This window comes from Neovison vison, chromosome 2, assembly GCF_020171115.1.
Source record: "Neovison vison isolate M4711 chromosome 2, ASM_NN_V1, whole genome shotgun sequence".
In the NCBI taxonomy this organism is placed as follows: domain Eukaryota; kingdom Metazoa; phylum Chordata; class Mammalia; order Carnivora; family Mustelidae; genus Neogale; species Neogale vison.
The window spans coordinates 11,973,036-11,995,053 of NC_058092.1; the positions used below are offsets into that span (position 1 = coordinate 11,973,036).

The 22,018-nt window shown below is 61.9% G+C and overlaps 1 protein-coding gene and 1 non-coding gene across 4 annotated transcripts; one reads left to right on the forward strand and one right to left on the reverse strand.

The window, feature by feature from the left end:
- Positions 1 to 2,387: 2,387 nt before the first annotated feature.
- ATP13A2 (ATPase cation transporting 13A2) lies at positions 2,388 to 20,869 on the reverse strand. Of its 3 annotated transcripts, none has more exons than XM_044237264.1 (29): positions 20,685 to 20,869; positions 14,028 to 14,122; positions 13,729 to 13,911; positions 13,371 to 13,429; positions 13,082 to 13,193; positions 12,732 to 12,832; positions 11,920 to 11,997; positions 11,700 to 11,769; positions 10,856 to 10,963; positions 10,699 to 10,765; positions 10,489 to 10,620; positions 9,842 to 9,997; positions 9,252 to 9,362; positions 9,114 to 9,160; positions 8,836 to 9,024; positions 7,697 to 7,903; positions 7,144 to 7,239; positions 6,907 to 7,066; positions 6,707 to 6,827; positions 6,379 to 6,503; positions 5,497 to 5,657; positions 5,257 to 5,373; positions 5,048 to 5,127; positions 4,692 to 4,844; positions 4,505 to 4,601; positions 3,445 to 3,668; positions 3,191 to 3,342; positions 2,886 to 3,055; positions 2,388 to 2,801 (listed from the first exon to the last, which is right to left on the reverse strand). In XM_044237264.1, exons 1-29 carry the CDS (start codon positions 20,692 to 20,694, stop codon positions 2,667 to 2,669), a joined length of 3,516 nt encoding a protein of 1,171 aa, XP_044093199.1. In that variant the 5' UTR covers positions 20,695 to 20,869; the 3' UTR covers positions 2,388 to 2,666. The 3 variants fall into 3 exon arrangements, with proteins under 3 accessions (XP_044093199.1, XP_044093197.1, XP_044093198.1); XM_044237262.1 differs by having other exon boundaries at positions 10,856 to 10,990; XM_044237263.1 differs by having other exon boundaries at positions 10,856 to 10,990; positions 12,732 to 12,811; positions 20,685 to 20,868.
- On the forward strand, positions 14,211 to 14,341 carry LOC122901616. Its single transcript, XR_006383608.1, has one exon. It is a non-coding gene; the product is annotated as a small nucleolar RNA SNORA16B/SNORA16A family (small nucleolar RNA).
- Positions 20,870 to 22,018: the final 1,149 nt, after the last annotated feature.

The following is a 22,018-nucleotide window of genomic DNA, read 5'->3' on the forward strand; positions in this document are numbered from 1 at the left end:
AGCCCAGCACCCAGCCCAGCACCAAGCTCAGCACCCAGTCACTGATCCTGTGCACTGGTCCCGACTGTGGTGGAAGCCGCCATTTGCTCTTGCTTGGACTCTGTAATAATCTCTAATCTAGGCCTTCTCACATGGGCCCTGCCCTCCCTGACCCACTCCAGACGCTGGCCCCCTTCTACTTAAAGCCTTTCGCTGGCTTCCCAGGGTATCTGGGGAAAAAGCTAAACTTGCCTGTGACCGCCTACCCCCAGGACCCCACCCTTCATCTTGGTCTGGCTCTGCCTCCTCATTCCCTGCCTGGTCTCCCAGCAGCCACATGGCCTTTTGGCCGTCTCTCCCTAAACCCTTTCCTCTGCCTGCCCCAGGACATTTGCACAAGCTGTTTCATCCTCCTGCAACACTGATAAAGGCCCCCCCTCCTTCAGGGGATAGACCTAACCCTCCCTTCCTCAGAGGAGCCTTCCTTTTCTTCCTGTTCGGCCCCTAAGCACCTTCTGCTTTGTAACTCATAGCTGTCCCATTGCACTTTGTCCGTGGCCATTTGAATTCTGCTCCTCTCCCATGGGAGCTTGGGGGGGCTACATGAAGACAGCCACAAAGTCTGTTCTTGCCCATCTTCTGTTTATGCTCATTAGGCACAGTGCCATGTGCAGAGCCGCTGTTCAGTAAACATTAAGGGAATGAATGAATATGCCCTCAGTCCTCCTGGGGCCAACTGGCTGAGGTGGGGGACAGTGCTGGCCCCTGCCTCTGGGGCAGACCTTTGCCCTGACTCGCCAGGGGAGCCTCGGCCTGAGGTGACAGCTTTGGCTGGGAGGACATAGGATCTCCTTGCCCCCCAGTCATGCACCCCACAACTGCCTGTCCCTTAAACTCCGAAGCCTATTAGAGAGAAACTCTATCTGTCCCATGCATCCTTTGTTCCCTGGCACTGGTTTGTCAAAGGAATGAATGAATGAATGAGTATCCGCCACCCCCTCTCCAAAGGAATGAATGAATGAATGAGTATCCGCCACCCCCTCTCCAGGGTCTATTACAGAATAGCAGGAACTTCTGTTACCTGGAACCCTGTGGGCCCTGGGGGCCAGCACAGCTCTCCCTGCCCCCCCCTTAGCCCTTAGCTGCTGCCAGGCCCGTGTCCACTAGGGGAGGAGGGGAAACCACCTTGCAGAAAGGCTGTTTCCTTCACTCAACAAAAGGGGGAAACAGAGGCCCCTGAGCTCCCCACTCTCATGTCCTGGCCCCCAGATCCTCTCTGTTGCTTCCCCGCTGTTCCCTGGCCCTAAGGACCCAAGCAGAGGTGGCAGCTCTGCAAGGAGGGGGTAGTGGGTGTGGGTACTCTTCTCGCGACGACCCTGGAGGCTCACTCCTTCCCTGCCGGCCTCTCCCACCAGGTTACATGCTGTCCACAGGCAGAGACCAAGTCTCTCGTATACTGTGCCCGGCACATGACTGCCCCATAAATGCGTGACTAAATCGGCTAAGGGTAGAGCACGGATTCAAACCCAGGCCTCTCCCAGTGTCCTCCAGCCTCCCCCTGCCCAGCACCTACCACCCTGAACTAGTGCTGATTGACACCGCCATGCTCGGCTCATGTCTGTGGACACGCCTCATACTGTAAATTGCTTTTTCACACCTCACATCCCTTCTCTGCGGGTTGATTCCACATTGACTGAGCTCCTGCAAGGGCAGGCCAGGTTTGGCACCAGGACTTCCAGTGATAAGGTCGGTGGGGGTGTCCGGAGGGCAGGAAGCTGTCTTTCTTTCCTGTTCTCTCTGGCCCTGCCTGCACGGACAGGCCAGATGACCAAGTTGCCTCTCCAGAGCGGGGCTTGGACAGTGTCCCCACTGGTGGGATGAGGTCAGAAGCGCCCGCCCTTCCCCAGGGGACAGGGCACGTGGTTCGGGTTGGGAGATGTGGGCTCAGAGCCTGGATTTTCATCCAAGAGAGGAATCGGACCACAAACTTGTCCCGGGATCTGGAGCGTGGGGAGGCAGAAGGGAACAGTCCCCATTAAAAGCCTCGGAGGCACTGGCACTTGTGGGAGGCATGGCCCTTCTCTTGCTGACCCACAGGATGGAGGAGCCTGGATGCTGGAGTCCAAGTGATCTGGCCCCACCTCTAAGTGTGTGGCCTCGAAGCCTCAGTTTCTGTATCTGTAAAATGGGGATGAGACTGATGCTTTAGTGATAAGGACCGAAGCACGGCGCACTCAAGGTGATTAACGGGGCACCAGGCATGCGCTCAACCCGGAAACACCATGACTGTCCGATGAACACACGGAGGCCCCGAGAAGGGGGTCGCCCAAAATGATCTGAAAAGTCAGGGGCTCCAGGAGCAGACACGCACCAGACACCCGGTCCGTGGCACCACGTGGGAGACAGGCTGCACCAGGAAAATATTTGGACTTTTATTTGCTACACCGGCAGCGGCCCCGAGGGGGGCTGGCGGCTGCCATCTCTACACGGGCATCTGAAGTGGGGGACAACAACAGCATTTCCCCAGCGGATGGCAGGGCAGGCTGGGCCGGGCGGACTCGGGGCGGAGGATGACGTCTGCCAACCTCCGGGCCGCGGGAGCGACGGCGGTGGCTCTCTGGAGATGCATCCCGGGTGGTGGCTCAGAGGCAGGGAAGTCCAGCGTCCAGGGGGCCGAGAGGCCTGCACTACCTCACCGGCCCGGCGGGCGGCGGCCAGGGCTGCTCAGCCAGCTCCCGCTCCAGCTGCTTGAAACGCTTCTTCGAGACCCTTTTGGGCCGGAGCCGCCGCAGGCAGGCCGGGAGGCACTGGTCCAGCACGCTCTGCGGACGACATCGAGGGTGCAGAGGGCGGTTGTGGCCCACCCCCGAAACCCCCCTCCGTCCCCAACCCAGGGTGAGCCCCACCTCCAGCATGAAGGCCCCCACGAAGTTGAAGGCCACCAGGCCCAGCAGCAGCAGCTTGAAGCAGGTGTCGGCGATGTTCCTCAGCGCCAGGGGACCTTGCAGGAGGCCAGGGACCAGGAGGAGGCCCACCAGGATGGAGGCCAAGAGCGCCAGGGCCACCAGGAAGGGCACTGGGGGTGAGGATGTGCATCAGGCTGGGGGGCCCTTGCCCCCTCCCACGCATGTCCGGAGGGGAGAGTCCCCCACCCCAGGCCACCGCAGCCCGTCCCTCCCCCACCCACACCGGCCCAGCCTCGCGGTGGCACCGTTGGTGTAGAGCGGCCGGCGGAAGGGGGCCCCCTTGGACACGGCTGCAGCCAGGATGAGGTACTGGAAGCTGGACAGAGAGAAGACCACTGTGTTCTCGTAGTTGGGCAGGTTGTCTGGTGCGGGCACGGTCTGGTTCAGAGGCACAAACCTGGGTGGGGGGGGTCAGTGCAAAGATGGGGGCTCAGGGAGCACATGCGCAGGGGATGGGGCCGGAGGGGTGGGGGATCTGGGAGCCGGGCTCCCTACTTACCAGGGTTGGGCCACAGTCAGGAAGTAGCCCCCCAGCTGCACGCCGGCCACCAGGGCCACTTGCAGCAGCAGGCTACTCAGCACAGGGATGCTGAGCAGGGCCCCGGGTGGCCGCGCCTGCCCCAGCGCCAGCGCCGGCCCCGTGCGGCTCATGAGCACGGCCACCGTGGTGGTGATGACCAGGTCGATGGCCAGGAACTGCACATCCCCCAGGTTGGTGTTGATCTGCCGGCAGGGGAGGGAGGGCACGGGAAGATGGCAGGGAGGCACCAGCCCTGCCCCAGGGAGTCTGATGGGGAAGGCCGGATTCCTGTCCAGCAGCCCAACTGGGGGCGGAGTGGGCAGTGCCCTCCTGCTTCTGGGGAAGTCTGAGTCTGATGAGGGAGATGCGTGCTGGCTTCAGGGAGCCCCCTTCCAGCGTGAGGGAGAAGGCATTCTTGCTGACCCTTTGGACACCTAAACCTAATGGGGTCAGTTCCTCCTGTCCACAGGAAGCTCCCATTGGGGGGGTGCTCAGGCTCTGCCTTGCGGGGCCTCTGGTCACCAGAGGACACAGTTCTTGGTGGAGGCAGGGACAGGTGCCAGCCAGCTCGAGATCTGCATTGCCCCCCACCCCCCCACGTCGCCTGCTTTCCGTGGGGCCAAGCCACGTGCGCTCAGAGCAAAGCTGGGAGATACTCTCTGAGTAGACGTAATGGGCATGACCAAGTCTGGACTAGGGCGAGTGGGGAAACGGATGGGACAGTGGGATAGGAGCAGCGGCCCTGGCTCTGTGCAACTCCTGCCTCTGTCCCTGCTTGGGCTCTGTCTCGGTCTCCCCCGCAGACAAGAGCTCCTGAGGACAGGGATGACATGTTAGCATAGGATAACTGTCCCTGTTTCTGAGGACCTACTCTGTGCCACCACCCAAGGCTCAGGAATTGTCCAAGCCACGCGGCTAGAACGTGGCAGAGCGGGATCTGAGGTCACACCATCCATTCCAGAAGCTGCTGGGCTCCAGGCACGGGGCTGAGTGTCCCGTCTCTGGGCCTGGTCCAGGCAGCGGGCTCCGCCCCACTCACCGTGTAGAGGATCAGGACAGAGATGAACTGGGTCAGGCTGTACAGAGCCATGTACTTGAAGACGCTGAACGAGGTGTCGAGGGAACACCGGCCTTCCCTGGATGCAGGGTTGGGACGTCAACAGGCCCAGGCTGGCTGACGGGCCCCGAGGGCACCCCCACCCCCCGCCGGCCCCTGCCCACCTCACCTGATGACCATGGGCACACACTCGATGCTGGCCATGCTTGAGGTGAAGGGCGAGACGACCGAGGCCTCCGCCTGGGACAGTGAGATGCCCACGTCCGCCGCCTTCAGGGCCCCGCAGTCGTTGGCACCGTCCCCGCACATGCCCACGCAGTACCTGCATGGAGGAGGGGCCTGTCTGGAGCCCACCTGGGGCCCGGGATGTCGCAAGGGCTCCGGGAGAGCCTGCTGGGGTCCTCCCCAGGGTGAAGATGACTCCTGAAGCCTGCGGTGAGACGTGGGGGCTTGCGCACCCCCACCCCCATCCCTATCCCACCCCCCCCACCCCGCTAGCCCCATCTCCCGCCTACTGGTACGTACTGGAGTTTCTGGAGCTCACACACCAGCTCCGTCTTCTGCTCAGGAGCCATGCGGGCGAAGACCGTGCCCTGGACCAGGACCTGAGAGCACGGGAGGAGGGAGAGGCTGAGGCAGTTGCCACGTGGGGTGGGAGCTGTGAGGACGGGGCGGAGCACGGGGAGGCTTAGGATGACCAGGGGTGCTTGGGGGGGTAGGGGGGGCAGCCCTACCTTGGGCAGCAGCTTGGGGAAGTGCTTCATAAGGACACCAAAGGTGGACCCGCTGAGGGCCAGGTGGCTGGATCGGGGGTCTGGCTCCATGGTGTAGCTGGCGGCCTGATCAGGATCCTGGGGGCCCAGGAAGTTCAGCTCAGCTTCCCCTGCCCACACCGGAGCACTGGGGCCGGGGTCAGGTAGCACAGGGGGGGATCGTCGGTGGGGTGTGTGGCTGGAACCCCGGCTCGGCCTCACCTTAGCCCCGTTCACAGCTGTGGAGGATTCCAACGGCAGGAGCTCGAGGGAGGCAGGCTGGCCTCGCTCAGGGGGGGTGGCATGGATGATAACCAGATGCTCCCGGGGGCCCACCATGCCGCAGCCCTGGGCCACCGTGACTGCTGTCTGCAGGTTGTCCCCTAGAAGCATGGGGGCAAGGTCAGGGCCCAGCTGCTGTCCGGGAGGGCCGTCCTCACCCTGACACTTAACGGATGGGAACACTAAGGCCAGACACGCTGTCTGCCATGACTCAGGCAGATTCATCAACGGCTCTGAACCTGCCTTCATCACCTCTAAAACCAGGCATCGAAGGACTTAGGAGAAAGTGGAGATCAGGGCTAATGTCCCACATACCCTACTTAGTGCTGCAAGACTTTCTGGAAGGTGTGTGCAAGCACTCAAGAGTGGGGAGGACAAGGAGAAAGACACAGACCGACCAGGCCCCTCAGCGTCACCCTAGCTAGAATCTTTTTCTTGCTCCATAAAACTGTCACCACTTTCCAGGGTGACATAATTCCCCCCATTTCCTACAGGGGGCACTGGAACCCAGAGAAGCCACGTCATCGCAGGTAAGAGGCTGGACCCCAGGCTGCTTAGCATGGGGGTGGGGGGGGGCGGTGCATAGGGAGGATGAAGGCAGGGGTTGGGGGGTGCCTAGAAGTCATTCTACTCCCCGGGGCCTCACCGTCCTTATCTATCAAGCGGAAGGACAAGGGCCACTTGGGAGGGATCCCGTGAAGACCCATGAGACATCTGAAAAGGACCTGGCCTGAGGCAGGGATCCGAAAAGAAGGGGTGCCTCTGTCCATGATGGTGGAGGGGAATGCCACCCTCCCAAGCCAGCCTGTGGCCCACAGGCACCTGTCACCATGACGGTACGGATGCGGGTCCTCCGCAGAGCCTGGATGACTGCTGTGGTCTGCGGCTTCAGCAGGTTCCTCATGACCAGCAGCCCCAGGAGGCTCAGCTCCTGCTCCAGGGTGTCCCTGGAGGGTGGGCGGACCCAGGTCAGAGGTCACAGGGTGGCTCAGGACCCTGTCCCTGCCTCTGGGCAAGGCTCTCTCCCCTAACACCCTGCCCCTATCCCCCGCCACCCTGGGGACTCCTAGCAGAGAGCCCCCCCCCCCGCCGCCGCTCCGGCCACGCCAGGGCCAGAAGCCCAGTCCCCGAGGGGCGGGGGACAGCCCACCTCGTCAGCTGCTGAGCAGCCTCCAGGCTGGGTGCCACGGGCAGCGGCTTGCCGGCGACGGCCACCACACGGTAGCCAGCGGCCGTGTAGCTCTGCAGCCTCTGGGCGAAGTCCGGGGGCACTGCGGGGAGAGGCAGGTGTCACCGGGACAAGGGCCGGGGGCTCACCCCGTTCGGGCCACGGCGGCCTGCCCCCTTCACCTGTCTCGGGCTTGCAGAGGCCTGCCACCAGCTCAGGGGAGCCTTTGACGTAGGCCTCGAGCTGCGCGGCTCCCCGCCACGCCACCACCACGTTCATGCGCTGCAGGGCTGACGAGAAGGGGAAGCGGCTGAGGATGCTGACGGGTACTGGGGGCTCCTCCTGCAGAGATGGGGGTGCAGCTGAAGGGCCGGCGCAGGGAGCCCGCCCCTCCCCCCCAACTCCCCACCATGACTCACCACGCCCTGCAGCTGGGGCTCCTGGAGTGGGGGTCTCATCACCGCCAAGACTTGGGTCCCAAAGGCCGAGCTGGCAGCCGGCCCCTCCTCTAGGACCTGGAGGCAGGCAGGGAAGGTTGGCCTCCGCCAGGATGGCAGTGGCTGGGCCCACCGAGGGAGGCGGCGGGAGACTCAAGTTAGCCTCCTGGAAGCCTTCCTTTGTGGGAGAGCAGAAGTCCCGGGCTGTGGAGTCGGAAGGACCCCAGTTCAAACCCTGGCTTTGCCGCTCACAAGCTGCAGGGGGACCTTGGGCAAGTTACTCCGAATCTCCCTCAGCCTCCGCTTCCTCCCTCTGGGGCAGGTTTGGAAGCTTCCCTCTAGGGCTCCAGGGGAGCGCGAGCCAAGGCCTGCACTGCAGAGCACAGACACCAGGTTGGGGCTCCACGTGGCCCGGGCCATTGTTGTTAATGATGGTGGCACAATGATGCCACCCAACGACCTGGCATGAGGACCAGGTGGGGCTAGTGAGAGCCCAGCTGCCCCGAGCCGGGGCTGACCTGCTCGGCCTCCTCACCCAGCCAGTCGATTCCACCATCTTGAGGTCCATAGGGTCGCCCACGGGGGTGTCCTGGAGCCGGCTGAGGGCATGGCAGGTGGCCAGCGCTCGGAGCAGGGGCCCCATGGGCAGGCGGCGGGGCTCTGGCACCAGAGGCAGGAACGCCTGCCCTTTCAGGGGCACCACACCCATCACATCCAAGCCGTCCTCCGTGAGGGTGCCCGTCTGCAGGGAGCAAAGGACAGGCCAGTGATGAGTCCCGGGAGGAGCTGTGTGTGCCTGCGTGGGGCGCCCCCACCCCAGGCCAGGTGGGGGCTGTGGGAAGCCGGGGAGCCTGTGCAGGAGACAGAAGCGGTCTCTGCCAGGGTGGCCCTCCCCAACCCCGCCTCCTGTCTGGCACCACTGCCTCCAGGAAGTCTTCTGCCCCTGCTCTGGGCTCCTACCCATGACCACTCTGTTACCTCCCCATCACTTGTCTGATGGGAAGCCAGGAAGGAGGCCTGGCCATACTGTTTCAAAACTCCCTGTGGCCCCCAGTGCCCTCAGAATCATTAAGGTCTGAACTCCTCAACGGGGCTCACCAGCCTCTGCCTGACCAGGGCCCCAGTTGCCTCGGCCTGGCCCCTTACCCCCTGCTTGCTGTGCCCCAGGTCTGTTCCTCCAAGGAGCCAGGCTAACTGCTCCCCAGCCCCTGCTTCCCCTGCCTCATGTCTCCAGGAACAGCCCCCACCCCTGCCCCGAGGTCACAAGGAGCCTTCCTTGATGCCATGTCCTGAAGAGAGTGACCCCCACGGTACCACCCTCTCACATGACCCTGTTCACTTCCTTCTCCAAACCCATCACCACCTGCAGCTCCCTGTGCCCCCCAAGTCACTCATTCTGGTGGGGGGACATCACCCTGCGGGGTCTCTGCTAGGTCTCAGTGCTGAGAGAAGCCCCAGGGAGTGACTAAATGACCTCGGACGGTCTGGGCTTTGTCTGCCAGACCCTGAGCCGGACATGCGTGGGAGGGGGCAGGGGGCGGGGTCTCTGAGCATTTCCGCCCCAGGACAGGATCTGGCACCGAGCTGGCCCTCGGTCAAGGCTGCCAACTGAGGTATACAGGTGTAGGGACCTGGTCGTGGTAGAGTCCCTGGCCCCCGCCCTGCAGCCCCCACCTTGTCAAAACACACCAGCTGGAGCTTGCCCCCCAGGTTGATGCGCAGCGGGTGGATACAGAAGATGCCCTGACTCCGGAGCCGGCTCTGGGCGTAGAGTGTGCACACGGTCATGGCGGCCGGCAGGGCGGGGGGCACCACCACTGTCACCAGGTCCAGAGCCCGGATCACGATCTCATTCAGCGGCATCTGGCAGGAGGCACGGTGAGCACCAAGGGCCAGGCCGGCCCAGGTCCCCATCGGTGGTCCCCGCCCCTCCCCGGGGCCCTGAGGCTCACCCGGTTGCGGTGGAGGATGAAGATGCTGTAGATGGTGCCGAGGAGAGCTGGGGAGAACAGCAGGGGACTCAGTCCGATTTGGGGGCGGGGCTTTGGGGGGGCAGCCAAGGGAGTGCAGGGGGGCCCCCCCCGGCTCACCCAGGACTGAGAGGGCAGCCACGAACTTCATGCTGTGTTTGTAGAACTTGAAGTTGATGGGTCGGGGGTGCAAGATGGAGCTCACCAGACCTCCTTTTGCTGTGCAGAACCCTGGGAGGAGCCGGGGAGGGGTGGAGTGGGGAGGGCAAGGGTCAGGGCAGGCCCTCCTCCCAGCCCCTGCCCTACCCCACACCTGGGGGCTGTGAGACACTGCTCCTGGGATGAGAAATTATCCAGGTTGGGGTGACTCATGATGGCCCACACACCTTGCCCAGCCCTCACAGGGTTTAGCGGAAACAGAATGAGCGGACACCATCTATAAAGTGGGCAGTTTCACTTAAAATCCAGGTATGTGGTTTCTGCTGAAACACTCAAACTGGGGGACACTAGGTCCCATCCCCACGTGACAAGAACCTCTCAAGAGTTGTATAGGGCTATTCCTGTCCTAAGGGCTGGGCTCCCACTTGCCGGTCACATCCCTGACCACGTGGTCCGGCCAACCCCAAGCTGGGGGGTGGGACTCTCCTGCCCTGCCCAGGGTCATGAGCCTGGCATCCCTCCGTGTCCCTCCCTGCTTCCCTGACTCCCACCTGTTCGAGTCACCACTGCCAGGACGTGGGGTCCGACGAACGCCCGTGCCTGCAGGACGATGGTCCCACAGAAGAGCGTGTGCCGCCGGTGGGTCTCTGGGCAGTAGGGCACGGGTCCCTCCGGCAGGGCTGTCTTTAGTACTGGGACGCTCTCCCCTGGGAGGGATGCGGTAGGAAGCCCGTGAGGGCTTCACACCACCCCTCCCCACCACCCAGACAAGGGTTAAGCACACTTAACTCTTATAACCATACGTGCGGAAGTCACTGCCCCCATTTTATAGAAAGGGACACTGAGACTCAGGGCGAAGGACGTAAAGACACAGCCAGACAATGCGGAAAGAGGTGTGCCAGCCAGGTACCAGGGGGAGCCCGACAGTGTGGGTGCGCACGCCTGCACCCAGCCGGGGGAGGGGGCGTGGGGAAGACGTTCTCAGTCTGTCGAGATTAGTTTATAACAAGCAGTATTATTTTCATAACTCAAAGCAACACACCCGGGGCCGGGGCAGGAGCGCTCCACTTCTCGGAAGCCCTGAGCGCCCGACGGGTGTAGGCTCAGCAACTCCGGAGAGTAAAAGGGGAAGGAAAACCTCAGGGCGCTGCTGAGAGGCCGGGGCCGGGGCGGGAGCTGGGGGGCGGCGGCCGCTGACCTGTCAGAGCGCTCTCGTTCACCACGCACTCCCCAGCCACCAGCGCCGCGTCGCAGGGCACCGGCCCGCCGTCCTGGGGCAGCACCAGGCAGTCTCCGGGCACCAGCTCGCTGCAGTCCACCCATTCCTTCTCTGCAGGCAAGCGGGGGCCTCAGCACGGCCCAGGGTACCCCCAGCCACCTCCTCGAGCCTCCCTTCCCCTGCTCTCACCTCCCCCGGGCCGGCACACACACACCCGCGCCGACAGCTGCACCATGTCCCTCAGAGTCTGGCTTTGCTGTGGGCAAAGGGGGGGACGTAGGGAGTGGCAGGCGGCGGCCCCAGGGGGGGGCCCTCCTGCCCCATCCCCCGCCCCGCCCCCACCCACCTTTCTGGTCTTGTAGATCGCCAGGCAGATGGACGCGGTGGAGATGAGGAAGATGCACAGGGCGTATGAGTAGTAGCGGTCGGCCAGCCAGAGCCCGATGCTGAAGGCCTGGAACCCATAGTATGGGTTCAGTGCCTGGGGGAGGGGCGGGGAGGCAGCATCAGGGCCCGCGTCCCCGGGTGGCTAAGCCCCTCCAGACATCCCTGGAGCCTCCAGCTTCTTGGATCTGAAGAGGACACGGGCATGTAGATGCCAGGCCCCCGCTAAGCCCATCCTCTAAGGGTCATCCGGTGGTGATGACAATTCCAAGCTCTATTTTACAGATGAGAGCACCGAGGCAAAGAAGGCTCCTCCAGTCACTGGCCCCGAACCACACAGCTCCCCAGGGGCTGCCTGGGGTTCCCATCAGGCCCGACTCCAGGAGCCAGTCTCCCTCTCGTGGGCGTCTGCCTCTGGCTCAGAGCGCTGGGACGCCCAGTGTCTTCTAGGGTGTCTGCGTCACTGGCTCCTCTCTGTCCCCTACGCTACATCGCCCCTCTGAAGCTTGGGATCTTAGCATGTGAACGGAGTGCCTCTACTTGTGTGGCTGCCAGAGGGTCAAGGTGGCTCAGGGGCAGCAAGGCCCAGGCTCTGTGGCCTGACCTCCCAGCCTCCATTCCCAGCACCAGCCTGGACCCCAGCCTCCAATTCCTTGGGCTGAGTGGATGCGCCTGGGTTTGAGGAGACTCTCCCTTGTGGAGGAGGGGAGAGTCCCTATCAAGTGACCCTAAGACAGCAAGCCCCCGGCCAAGGTCACACAGCCAAGCCAGGCCAGAGCTGGGGCGAGGCCCAGGGCCAGCCCTACCTCGTCCACCAGCAGCTGGGGATAGGACTTGACCGGGACACTGATCACGTTGGGGCCGTATATGGTCTTCCTGTAAGAGAAGCGGCCAGGCGAAGAGATGGAGGGCGCAGCGGCAGCTGGACCCTCCAAGGACGACAGAGCTCCTCATCTTACCGCCCGGGAAACCGAGACCCGGAGAAGGCAGGGGACCGGAAGACCACTTGTGCAGGGCGGTGCCCACCTCACGGTCTGGTCCTGGAGGCTGAGGCCGGAGCAGGAGCGGTGGACGTCGTTGCAGGTGCGGCCGCGGTCCAGCAGGCTGGGGGTGGAGGGTGGCAGGTAACTCATGTGGGCGACGCTGCCTCCCTGCCCCATGGGACTCGGGGCTCCAGGCCCCTTCTGGGCCACTGAGCCCCTGAGCCGGGGTCGGGGGGCAAGTCCCTCACGGACTCTGGGTTTAACCTTCTCCTGCCCCTCTGATCGGGCCCCAAACCACCTTGCCGCAGCAGAACACCAAGCGAGGATGAGAATAATGAGTGACAAGAATCGCTGTTACTGAGCGACAGGGGGACTCTTTCCAACAACGATGCTTCCGGAGGTGACTTAACCTCTCTGTGCCTACTGCCTCGCCTGCGGCTCGGGGATGGTGACAACACCTGCCACGTAGGGCTCCGGGAGGGGTGAGAAGCCACACAAAGCACGTGGCTGGTGCATCCCCACGTCCCCGTGGCACCCACCTCTGCAGACGCAGCTCCGTCTACCAAGCACCTGGGAGGTGGCAGAGCAGGGACGAGCCCCCAGATGGACGGTCCGAGTCCAGAGCCTGAGGTCTGAGTCAGCGTTTCCACCTCGGCCTGAGGCTGAGCCAAACTTTGGGCGAAGCTTACGTGTTTACGTGCTTCCCCTTCAAAAAAGCCTGAGGAGGCAGGGATTCTCTCTATGCCCTGGTTACAGACAAAGACCCCGGGGCCTGGGGAGGCTCAGTGACTGGCTCGCATCGCAGGGGCGCGGCTGAGTGGGGCGCTCATGCCAGGCCACAGCCCTGACCCTTACCTGACTTGGCAGAAGGCTTGTTGGCTCTCGATCCAGACGTAGCGCTGCCCTCGGAAGAGGTAGTACCGCAGCGTCCGGTGCTGGGCAGGAGAGAGAGGAGGCTGGGGGCAGCCACAGGAGGAGGGGGGGTGGGGGCAGAGCAGGGGAAGAGGCCAGAGTCACAGGAAAGAGGCAGGGAGGTTTGGGTGTGTTAAGGTGGTCGGCTGAGCATCCTGGACACTGGGGACATTGGGGACAATGGAACTGGAGGTGCCCAGGGAATGTGGCGTTCCACCCTCCCATTGTACAGAGCATGAAACTGAGGCCCAGGGAGGGTTAAGGACTTGCCCAGAACCCAGCTGTCCACTCACTGCCTCTTTGCTCCTGCAGAACTGGGCAGTGTCCTTCCACGCACCCTCTGGTATAGTCCCCACCGCCGCCTGGCTCCGGCCGTCCTCCGGGCCCTGTGCAGGCAGCTCCAGGCTGGGAGGAGTGTGGGGATGCTTGGGGAGGTCTGGAAGCTGATGCAGCACCTCCCCACCCCGTGGAGCCTCAGCCCCTGCCCCGGGGTGGGAGGCACTGCTGCCTTTGTTTGGAGGCTTGTGGACAGGGGCTAGCGGGGAGCAGGGGCTTCTGGGAGGGGTGACGGGGCTATCTCACCTGCCCTCACTGACAGCCTCAGTCTGCACCTGCACAGTGTACAGCTGCCACGAATTATCCTGGAACAGACGTTTGGACTTGCTACTAGGAGAGACTCCTCTCCTCCCGGGTCCCACCCCGCCACCTGGTGGCCCCTGCCAGGGATCAAGGACATGGGTGACCCCCTTAGGAGCCACCCTCTTCCCCTTCTGCCCACTGCTCAGATGGGAAAGCGGAGATCCAGAAATGACGGCCTGCATGTGGTCCCACAGAGAGTCAGTGGGCAGATGGGGCTGCGACTCCACGCCTGATCCCCCGCCACCCCCACCCTGTCCGACCCTGCCCCAGCGCCACTCTCTCCAGCACGAGGCCGCCTCACCTCTTTGTCTCTTATTTCGATGACGAGTGTTTCTGCGCGGGCCAGGTTGCAGGGCCGGAGCCGCAGCCGCACCCCCCACACCGGCTTCCAGCGGAAGAGCAGCAAAGGGATCCCCGCCATCATCCAGACCACGATATGATAGCCTATGACCCTCCAGGGACTGCCACAGTAGCCGCTGAGCCTCTGCGGGGGCGACAGACAGGCCCTGTGGGGGCGGGGCGGGGGCTGGGAGGAGGAGTGGGGCGGGGCCAGGTGGGGGGGCGGGGCCCAGGGGGTGCAGGGGCTCCGGGCCCACCTACCACGGATGAAACTGAGGAGCTGAGGGGATCTACAGATGTCTCTATCGTCAGGGTCCCATAGCCGGCGGGCGTGCTGCCCACGAGAGGGCTGCTGTCTGCGGGCACAAAGGAGAGAGGTCATGGTGGGGGGCGCTCCTCCCTCTCTCCTGTCTTCAGACAAAATTAGCATCAGCATCGGCATTTTGTGGCCCCTATCAAAGCTGCAGTGGCTTCCGCGCAGCAGCGGTGGTCAGGAAGGAGCCGGCGGGACTGTTTTTGGACGTTGCTGTCCTGCTTGCTATAACTGACCTGCAACATTTGGGGAAAAGAGACAGCCCCCACTGCCTGCCGTTTCTCAGGTTCCGAGAGAGCGCTTTCTTAAAACTGACACGCAGGGCGCCTGGGTGGCTCGGACGACGGAGCATCCAATTCTCCATTTCGGCTCAGGTCATGATCTCAGGGTCGTGGCATCAAGCCCTGTGTCGGGCTCCGTGCTGGGTGTGGAACCTGCTTGGGCCTCTCTCTCCCTCTGCCCTCCCCACCCACACTCTCTCTTTCTCTCTCAAACAAAAAAAACCTGGCATGTTCCCAGAAACCAGCAGAAATGTTCCATTGATGGGGTCTTGCCTACAGTTATCAGAGCAGAGCTTTTGAGAAGTAGCCTGCTGAGACCAAGGACCAGCACTGAGAGGCAGATGGGAGCCGTCTGGACACGCAAACTGGAAAAATGCGGCGGCAGGTGGCACAGGTCTTTGCAGTGTTTTGGGTCCTTGCCCTGAAAAGCTTCAGGTGTCGGTACCAGGACCAAAGGCGGTCAAATCTTTGATGCAGAAGAGCCCAGGAAAGGGACTATAAGACTATTCAAGACAGTGGTATTTGTAGCTGGGTGAGACAAAGGTTCTGGTAGGAACCAAAGTGGCGCTTTCTGGTTGAGTGAGGATCCTGGGGCCACGGCCGCGAAAGGACACGACCACCTTGGGACCTGGCTGCCCCCATGTTTCCCGGCAGTGCCTGATTTCTGAAGACTGAAGACCCCAGCTTGCTGCTGGAGCTGGCCGTTAGAACGAGGTCATGGCCAGGAAAGCGGTCTTCACCTGTGATTATGGGCTTACACTTGGGAGAGGAACACTATGGGAATGAGGCAAGCGGGAAGCCCACAGGTTATTTTATTTTATTTTTATTATTTTTTAAAGATTTTATTTATTTATTTGACAGAGAGAGAAATCACAAGTAGGCAGAGAGGCAGGCAGGGGGGTTGGGGAGCAGGCTCCCCGTTGAGCAGGGCGCCCGATGCGGGGCTCGATACCAGGACCCTGAGATCATGACCTGAGCCGAAGGCAGAGGCTTAACCCACTGAGCCAACCAGGTGCACCACCACGGGATATTTTAGATGGAAAACCACGACCTCTGTATTTCTGTTAATGCTGGCAGGACCAAGGAAGACATGAAGTAAAAAAGAAGAAAAGCATCGCTAGGGGGCGCCTGGGTGGCTCAGGAGGTTAAGCATCTGCCTTTGGTTCAGGTCAGAATCCTGGGATGCAGAGATCCCTGCTCAGCAGGGAATCTGCTTCTGTGCCCCTCCCCCTGCTTGTGCTCTTAGGGCTCTTGCTTGCTCTCTCTGTCAAATAAATAAATGAAATCTAAATAAAAACAAAAACCAAAACCAAAACCACTGTAACTTTATAAACTGGTCTGACAGACCCAATGGCTCAAGGCTTCACGGGTCTGTTATCTGACTGTTCCGGGGTTCTCGCTCACAGTGTCTTGTTCCCTTGTGTGTCTGGTTATCCCTGGCTGGGTGTGGGTGTGGGTGGACAGGGCCTGGTGAGCGCCCTGAGCTTCCATAGCCCTCACACACCCAGCTATCTGCTTCCTGGGAGCTCTGAGGCCCATTTTTGCATCCAGGCCCCACCCAGAGGGCACAGATCAGGGCTGCTTATCCTTGTTCAACTCTGGTGCCCAGCAGAGTCCTGGCAGCAAGGAGATGCTGAGAAGACGAGTCTGGACCGAGGAGATGTCAGGCCTGCCTTTGACAGCAGCCAGGAAAGGGCCCCCATTCTCAAGGTGGGATGGGGGACGGAGGAGCTCAGCCAGTGTGGAGGGGGAGGGGGGAGAGAGGAGGGGTGAGCAGAGGACAGAAGCCTCTATGTCCCAGATGAGCTCGTACCAGGGTTCCTTACTTAACCTTCTGTGGGCAAGGCCTATTACCCCCATTGTACAGATCAGAAAACCGAGGCTCTATTGCAGAAATTTTGTTTCCTCCTGTCTCCCCTACGGCAGAGCTGTGGTCCTGGCAGGGCAGGCGGACAGTGAGCGTGCTGGGGCTACGGAAGACCTGGGCTCACTATTCCCTGAGACACCCGCAGGTGCCTGGGCTCATCCCCAGAACTTTGGGAGCGACGGCAGCAGTGCTGGGCACCTACGGGCTTCACAGGAGCCTCTGGCTTCACTTAGGGATGGGTGGGGGCAGGTGCCAGATTTCTGAGCTCCTGCCCTTTCCCCTCCCCAGCCAGGGCCCTGCAGAGCCCTGACCTAAAAGTTTCCACCAACAAGCCCAGAGTGTCCCAGGCCACTGCCACTGTCACAACATCCCCAGCCCCTCAGCTGCTCTGTTCCCAAACACTTGGGCTTCCCCGCAGCGTTCAGGACACTTCCAAAAGCCCACTGTGAGCAGGTTCTGCTCCTGGCCCTTTTAAATGCGGTTAACACACCAACCCTGCCGCATGAACTCCATTATTATCTCCTTTTTATAGAAGAAAATGAGGCTCAGAGAGGTTGAGCAACTTGGCCAAGCTCACACAGCAAGGACACGGCCGTGTCAGGATGCAAGTCCAGGCGGGTGGACTCCAGCGTTGGTTTTATCGCTCTGCTGCACCACCGGGGAATGCCTGAGCACTGGGGGCCTCCTGTCCCCATCAGACCAGGCAGAGTCTGTGCTCTCCCCGCACAGTCCCCACATCTCCACATAACGATGGTGACCATAATTACAACGGTAATGACCGTAATCAGAGCTGCCAACAGCCATTAAGCACTTCCCAGTGACAAGACCCACTCTTAGCCTCCAGACGAATTAGCTCATTTAACCCTCCAGCAACGCGAGGAGGGGGACTCCTTTCTCTCATTTTACAAATGAAGGAACCGAGGCTCAGAGAGACAAAGACCCCACCCCACCCCACCCAGTAAATGGGGGGGCCAGGACCTGGGAGCCGGATCTTGCTCTTTACAGGGGCCGAGTGGGCTACCAGGGCTCATGGCCTCACCTCCCCAGACCTCTCCGAACTCATGATTCAACAGCCCAAGCCACACCTCCAGCCAGGCCCTCCCAGTCCTCTCGGGTGACTCAGAGAACAAACAGAGCCACCAGCTCCGGGAAGAGGCCAGTCCCTGGGGAGAAAACACACACAAACACACACACTCACACACACACACAGCTTGTAGCCTGCAACCAGGGGGTTCTCTGGCTGGTAGCAGGAGTGGCAGGCCAGATCCGCCTTCTTCCCTGCGGCTCTGACAGATCCAAAGCCGGGTCCCCTTTCACTCTCGGGTCCTGGCCCCGTCCAGCTTGTGAGTGTGGCTTGTCAGGGAAGCATTTCCTTCCCTTCCTGACAGCGGCCTGCGCACAGCACACAGCAGAGGGCCCTCTGCCAGCTGCGGGAGCCTGGGAGGGGGTGACTCGCTCTGGCTCCCGGCCTGGGGGAGAGAGCAGCAGGCCTTCAGGGCAAGTGACACAGCCTGGCAAGCTGGATTCTCAGGTCCTTGCCACCAAAAAGCCACAGACGTCTCTTGCGGTGGTCCAGTTGCTAGTGGAGTCCCAGCTGTCCTTTCTTCCAGAGTCCTCCACTGGCCCCAGAGACCCGCTCCACGAGCAGGGCATAATGGGTCGTGTTTTGGCCCTGAGGGCTGGTCTTGAGGGTCTCCATGGCTTTGGGGTTCTAAGGGGTTGACACAGGCCAGGTGCTGTTCCAGGGGCTTCAATACATCAACTCACTTATTCCTCACCCACACTCTATGAAGAAGGTACTACCTGTATCCCTATTGTACAGATTAGGAAACTGAGGCCAGGAGAGGTGAAGCCAGGGGGCCAGGGGCCACAGAGCCAGAGAGTGGTAGGATCTGGATCGAGGCAGCCTGGCTCTCAGGTCCACGCTCCTAACCACAGCACCCCCATCCTCACGGCTTCCTCGCTGGGCCCCTGGTTCTCTTAGAGGCAAGCTGTGTTTTGGGAGGCAAGTGCCTTAACATTTCTGGGTTTCCATTTCCCCTCACTAGGAGCAGACCCCCGAGCAGCTGGCACACGAGGAAGTGTAAGCGGCAGCCGCCCCGGGGGAGGCGGATGCTCCCGAGGCCTGGGCCTGTTTCACGGGCAGCTGCCGGCTTCCCTGCCAGAGGTGTGGCTCGGCTCTGACCCATTTCTCAGGCTCTCCTCCATGTCCCCATCAGCCTGTCCAAGTCCACCGCCGTGCCCCTGCTCCCCTCGGTGGCTTCTCCCCCGGCTTGCTGCTGGGCAGGGCATGGGGAAGAAGCCCGCATGGCATGCTGGGCCCCTGGAAGCAGGTCGCTTCGGTCGTGCCAATCGGCAACCACCCTGCAATTTATCCCATTTTACAGGTGAGAACACTGAGTCTTGGAGAAGCAGTTGCTCCTCCAACTTGTCTAACAGCTGGGAAGGGTCTGTGTGGTCTCAGCCACACCCACCAGCAGACATCATGCCATCGGGCTGGACCAGGCGTCCCCATCCTGTCCACAGTGCCTGGCACGTGGCTGGGTCTCAGGAACCATTTACTAAATGAGCCCCAGTGTGTGCACGCCTGCACACCTCGCTCACAGAAGCCAGGTGCTGAGGGGCGAGCCTCTTCGGGAAGGGCCCTGCCAGAGGTCCTTGTGCCACCCTCGTCTGCTTGCTTCCCCCTCGATCTCAACAGTGTTCCCTCTGGGACGAGTGTCCTGCAGCCTGTCACACACCCCTCACTTCCTTAGGGAGCATGCTCTCCCAAGTCCACCTTGGGAGGAAGGACAAGAGAGGGGCTTGAAGGAGGATGTCACGTCTGTGGAAAACTAATCTCTCGGCAAGGTCAAAGCTCAGCGCTCTCTCTCTCCTGCGGGATGACCCCTGTCAAAACATTAGGAAGTGCTGGTTTGTCTCCAGGCACATTTCAGTGGCCCCAGGGATGGCACAGGAAGGTCAGAACTGAGTCTGATCTTTCAGGAACACCAGCTCAGGCTGGCTGCCGAGCCTGCCGAGCCGCCTAGGCGGAAGGAGAATACTTTTCCCACTGACTGCACTGCTTTTCTGAGTAACAGGGACTGATCACCCGTCACCCTCCGAGGAGGGGCTATAATCAGCTCTCTCGACAGCAGGGGAAACTGCTGGAACTTCCAAGTACCCGGCCCAGAGTCAGACAGCCGGAAAGCGGAGAAGCTGGAAGTGAGTGGGTCAGAATGAACATATTCCCTAGTTCATCCTCACAGCCACCCCGTGAAAAGTATGGATTTGGATCCCATTTACCAGGAGGCACATCTTAATATGTCCACGGTCGCACAGCTGCGGGTGGTCCAGACTAGACTTGAACCTCTCCTGACTCCACAGCCCGGAGGCCATGCCACCAACTGCAGAGGGGAGGGGCTGCAGTCAAAGCCATCTGAGAACCTCTTGTTTCCTGCGGAAGCCCAGCTTCCTGCAGCTGACCTGGCAGTGGCCCAGAGTGGCAGGGGAGCCTCCTCCCTTGCCTGTGCTCCCCCTGCAGCCAGAGGCTCCTCTCCTCTGCCAGGCTAGGGGGGTGAGGAACAACCTGTGAGTAGTAACCTGAGCCTTAGGTCTGGAGTTCAGAGGCCCTCTCTCCTCAGCTTCCCCCCTCCCTCACCAGGGTGCACACTGAGCTTCGGGTTGGGTTGGGGGAGAGAGGTGGAAGATGGGGAGGGAAAGAGCAGAGCTGAGGGGTCTGCCTCTGTAGACGATGCTCGACCTTTGGTGGGTGCTTTGCTGAGTTCTGGGGTCTGAGTGACTGCCATGGAGATGAGACCCTCCTGGAAAAGAGAGGTCTCCAGGCTCCACTCCCAGCACGTGGGATTTAGACTCCGAAAAGGGTGGGCCTGGGACACAGGGTCTGGACTGGGCAACACGCAGAGTGTGGCCCTCAGACCTGGGTGTTGCAAGGCTTCCTCTGGGGGCTTGAGGCAGATCAGGAGTGGCATTTGCATCCGGGACACTCTGACTCAGGGATCCGGGAGCCCTGGCTTCTCCAACCCCCATTCATTCATTCATTCATTCATCCAAGAGGAGTACTACCCAGAGGCTGCGGATGCAGCGGCCTCCATGGCTCTTCCCGGACCTGGACATCTGTCACTGCGGGAAGGAGTCCAGTGGGCGTGGGGCATCTCCCCGCGCCCCTTCCCCCGCGGACCTCTAATCACCCTCCTGCACAGCGCCCAGGGCTGCAGGAAGGCAGGGAGGGGCCGGTTCCGTGCACGGCCATACTCGGGGCTCCCGTCCTCTCTGGGAACGCCCCGTGCCCACTCCCCCAGACGGGGACGGGGACGGGGACGAGCGCGGGGATGCCCCCAAGGGTTGTTCCCCTGACCCGCGAGCCTGCGGTGGGGGTGGCGCGTGGCGCGACGACGGGAGGCCCAAGAACCGCGCCCGGTATCGGGCGGCTCGGGCGGCCCGAGCTGCGCACTCACCTGCGCTCATGCCGGCTCCTCGCGCTCATCGCCGGCCCCGGCGCTGCGGCCCGTGGCCCCGGCCCGGGCGTCGCGATGCCCCGCAGCGGGGGCGCGAGGCGGGAGCGGGAGGCTGGGGGCGTGGGGCGGAAGTCCGGGGGGCGCGAGGTGGCCCGGGGCACCTGCTGGAGCCGACGGCTGGCGCGGCTGGGAAGGTGCCGCAGTCGGGGTGTGCGCGCCGCCAAGCCCCGCCCGGCCCACTGCGGCCCCACGTCCGCCCCGCGCGCGGGCTGCCGGGACTCGTAGTCCGAGCCGCCTGCGCCGCCCGCCGGCGACAGACACACCCTGGATGCGGCGCGCTCAGGGACTGCGATTCCCATCCTTCAGACACAAGAACACACAGACACACACTATGAGACAGCAGCCCTCGGACACACACACGCATACAGAGTCACACACACAGGTGACACGTAGAGACAACGCACTGTCCACAACAGCGCTGTGACACTCAGAAGCACAGATACAAGCGCCGCTCCGTGCCCTGTAGACCGGAGTCAGCCCCAGCGGCCTACCGCGGTAGCTGAGGTCTGCCTACGGCTTTCGGCTGGCCTCCACCTTTCCAGGCTGTGTGACCTTGCCCAAGTCACCTAACTCTCTGGGCCTCCTTTCTTAACCTAGGCGATGGCAGTGACATCAGCGATGCCCGCCTCATAGAGTTGTGACCCTCACATGAGGGAAAACGTAAAACACTTGGGACAGCACCTGGCACGGCTTGATAAACGCCAAAGAAGGAAGACACACCCGCGCAGAGACTCACAGACTCCGACATGTGCCTGGACACGGGGAGCCTCTGAAGTGAGGCATGGGAGGCATCTGAAACGCCAGAGGGAGAGCCAGGGATAGCCCAGCTCCCAGAAGCCTCGAAGTGTGACTGCGGGTACCCCTGCACAGGTGGGACGCATGGAGGACGTATGGAGGACACCTTGTCCCTGTATGCAGTGTGGAGCACACTGCCGTGTCCTGACAGGTACAGATCCAGTGCCCCCTAACCTGGGGTTGGTGGCTTCTGGACTAAGGACTTCCAAAGGCCGACTGTGAATCCAAGACCCCAGGGTCTGGGGCAAATCAGGGAAGGATCATATTAGGGCCAGGATAGGACTGGCCCTATTCATCAACCATCCAGCGTGACCTGCGCCATGCCAGGCACTGTTCTAGGAGCTGAGAACAGGACGGTGAATGGGACAGACACCAGGAGCAGCCAAAGGCAGGCAGAGGAAAACTCCAGAAATAATAAGCTGTCAAGGAAAGGGCTGGAAGGAGCCAGAACTTCGATACGGGGGTAATGGTGCAGGATA

Coding starts and splice junctions, on each gene's coding strand:
- ATP13A2 (XM_044237262.1), bottom strand. Junction 7,067..7,143: donor AGCCCCAGCTGCAGGGCGTG/GTGAGTCATGGT, acceptor CCATCTCTGCAG/GAGGAGCCCCCAGTACCCGT. Junction 6,828..6,906: donor CCTCTGCAAGCCCGAGACAG/GTGAAGGGGGCA, acceptor CTCTCCCCGCAG/TGCCCCCGGACTTCGCCCAG.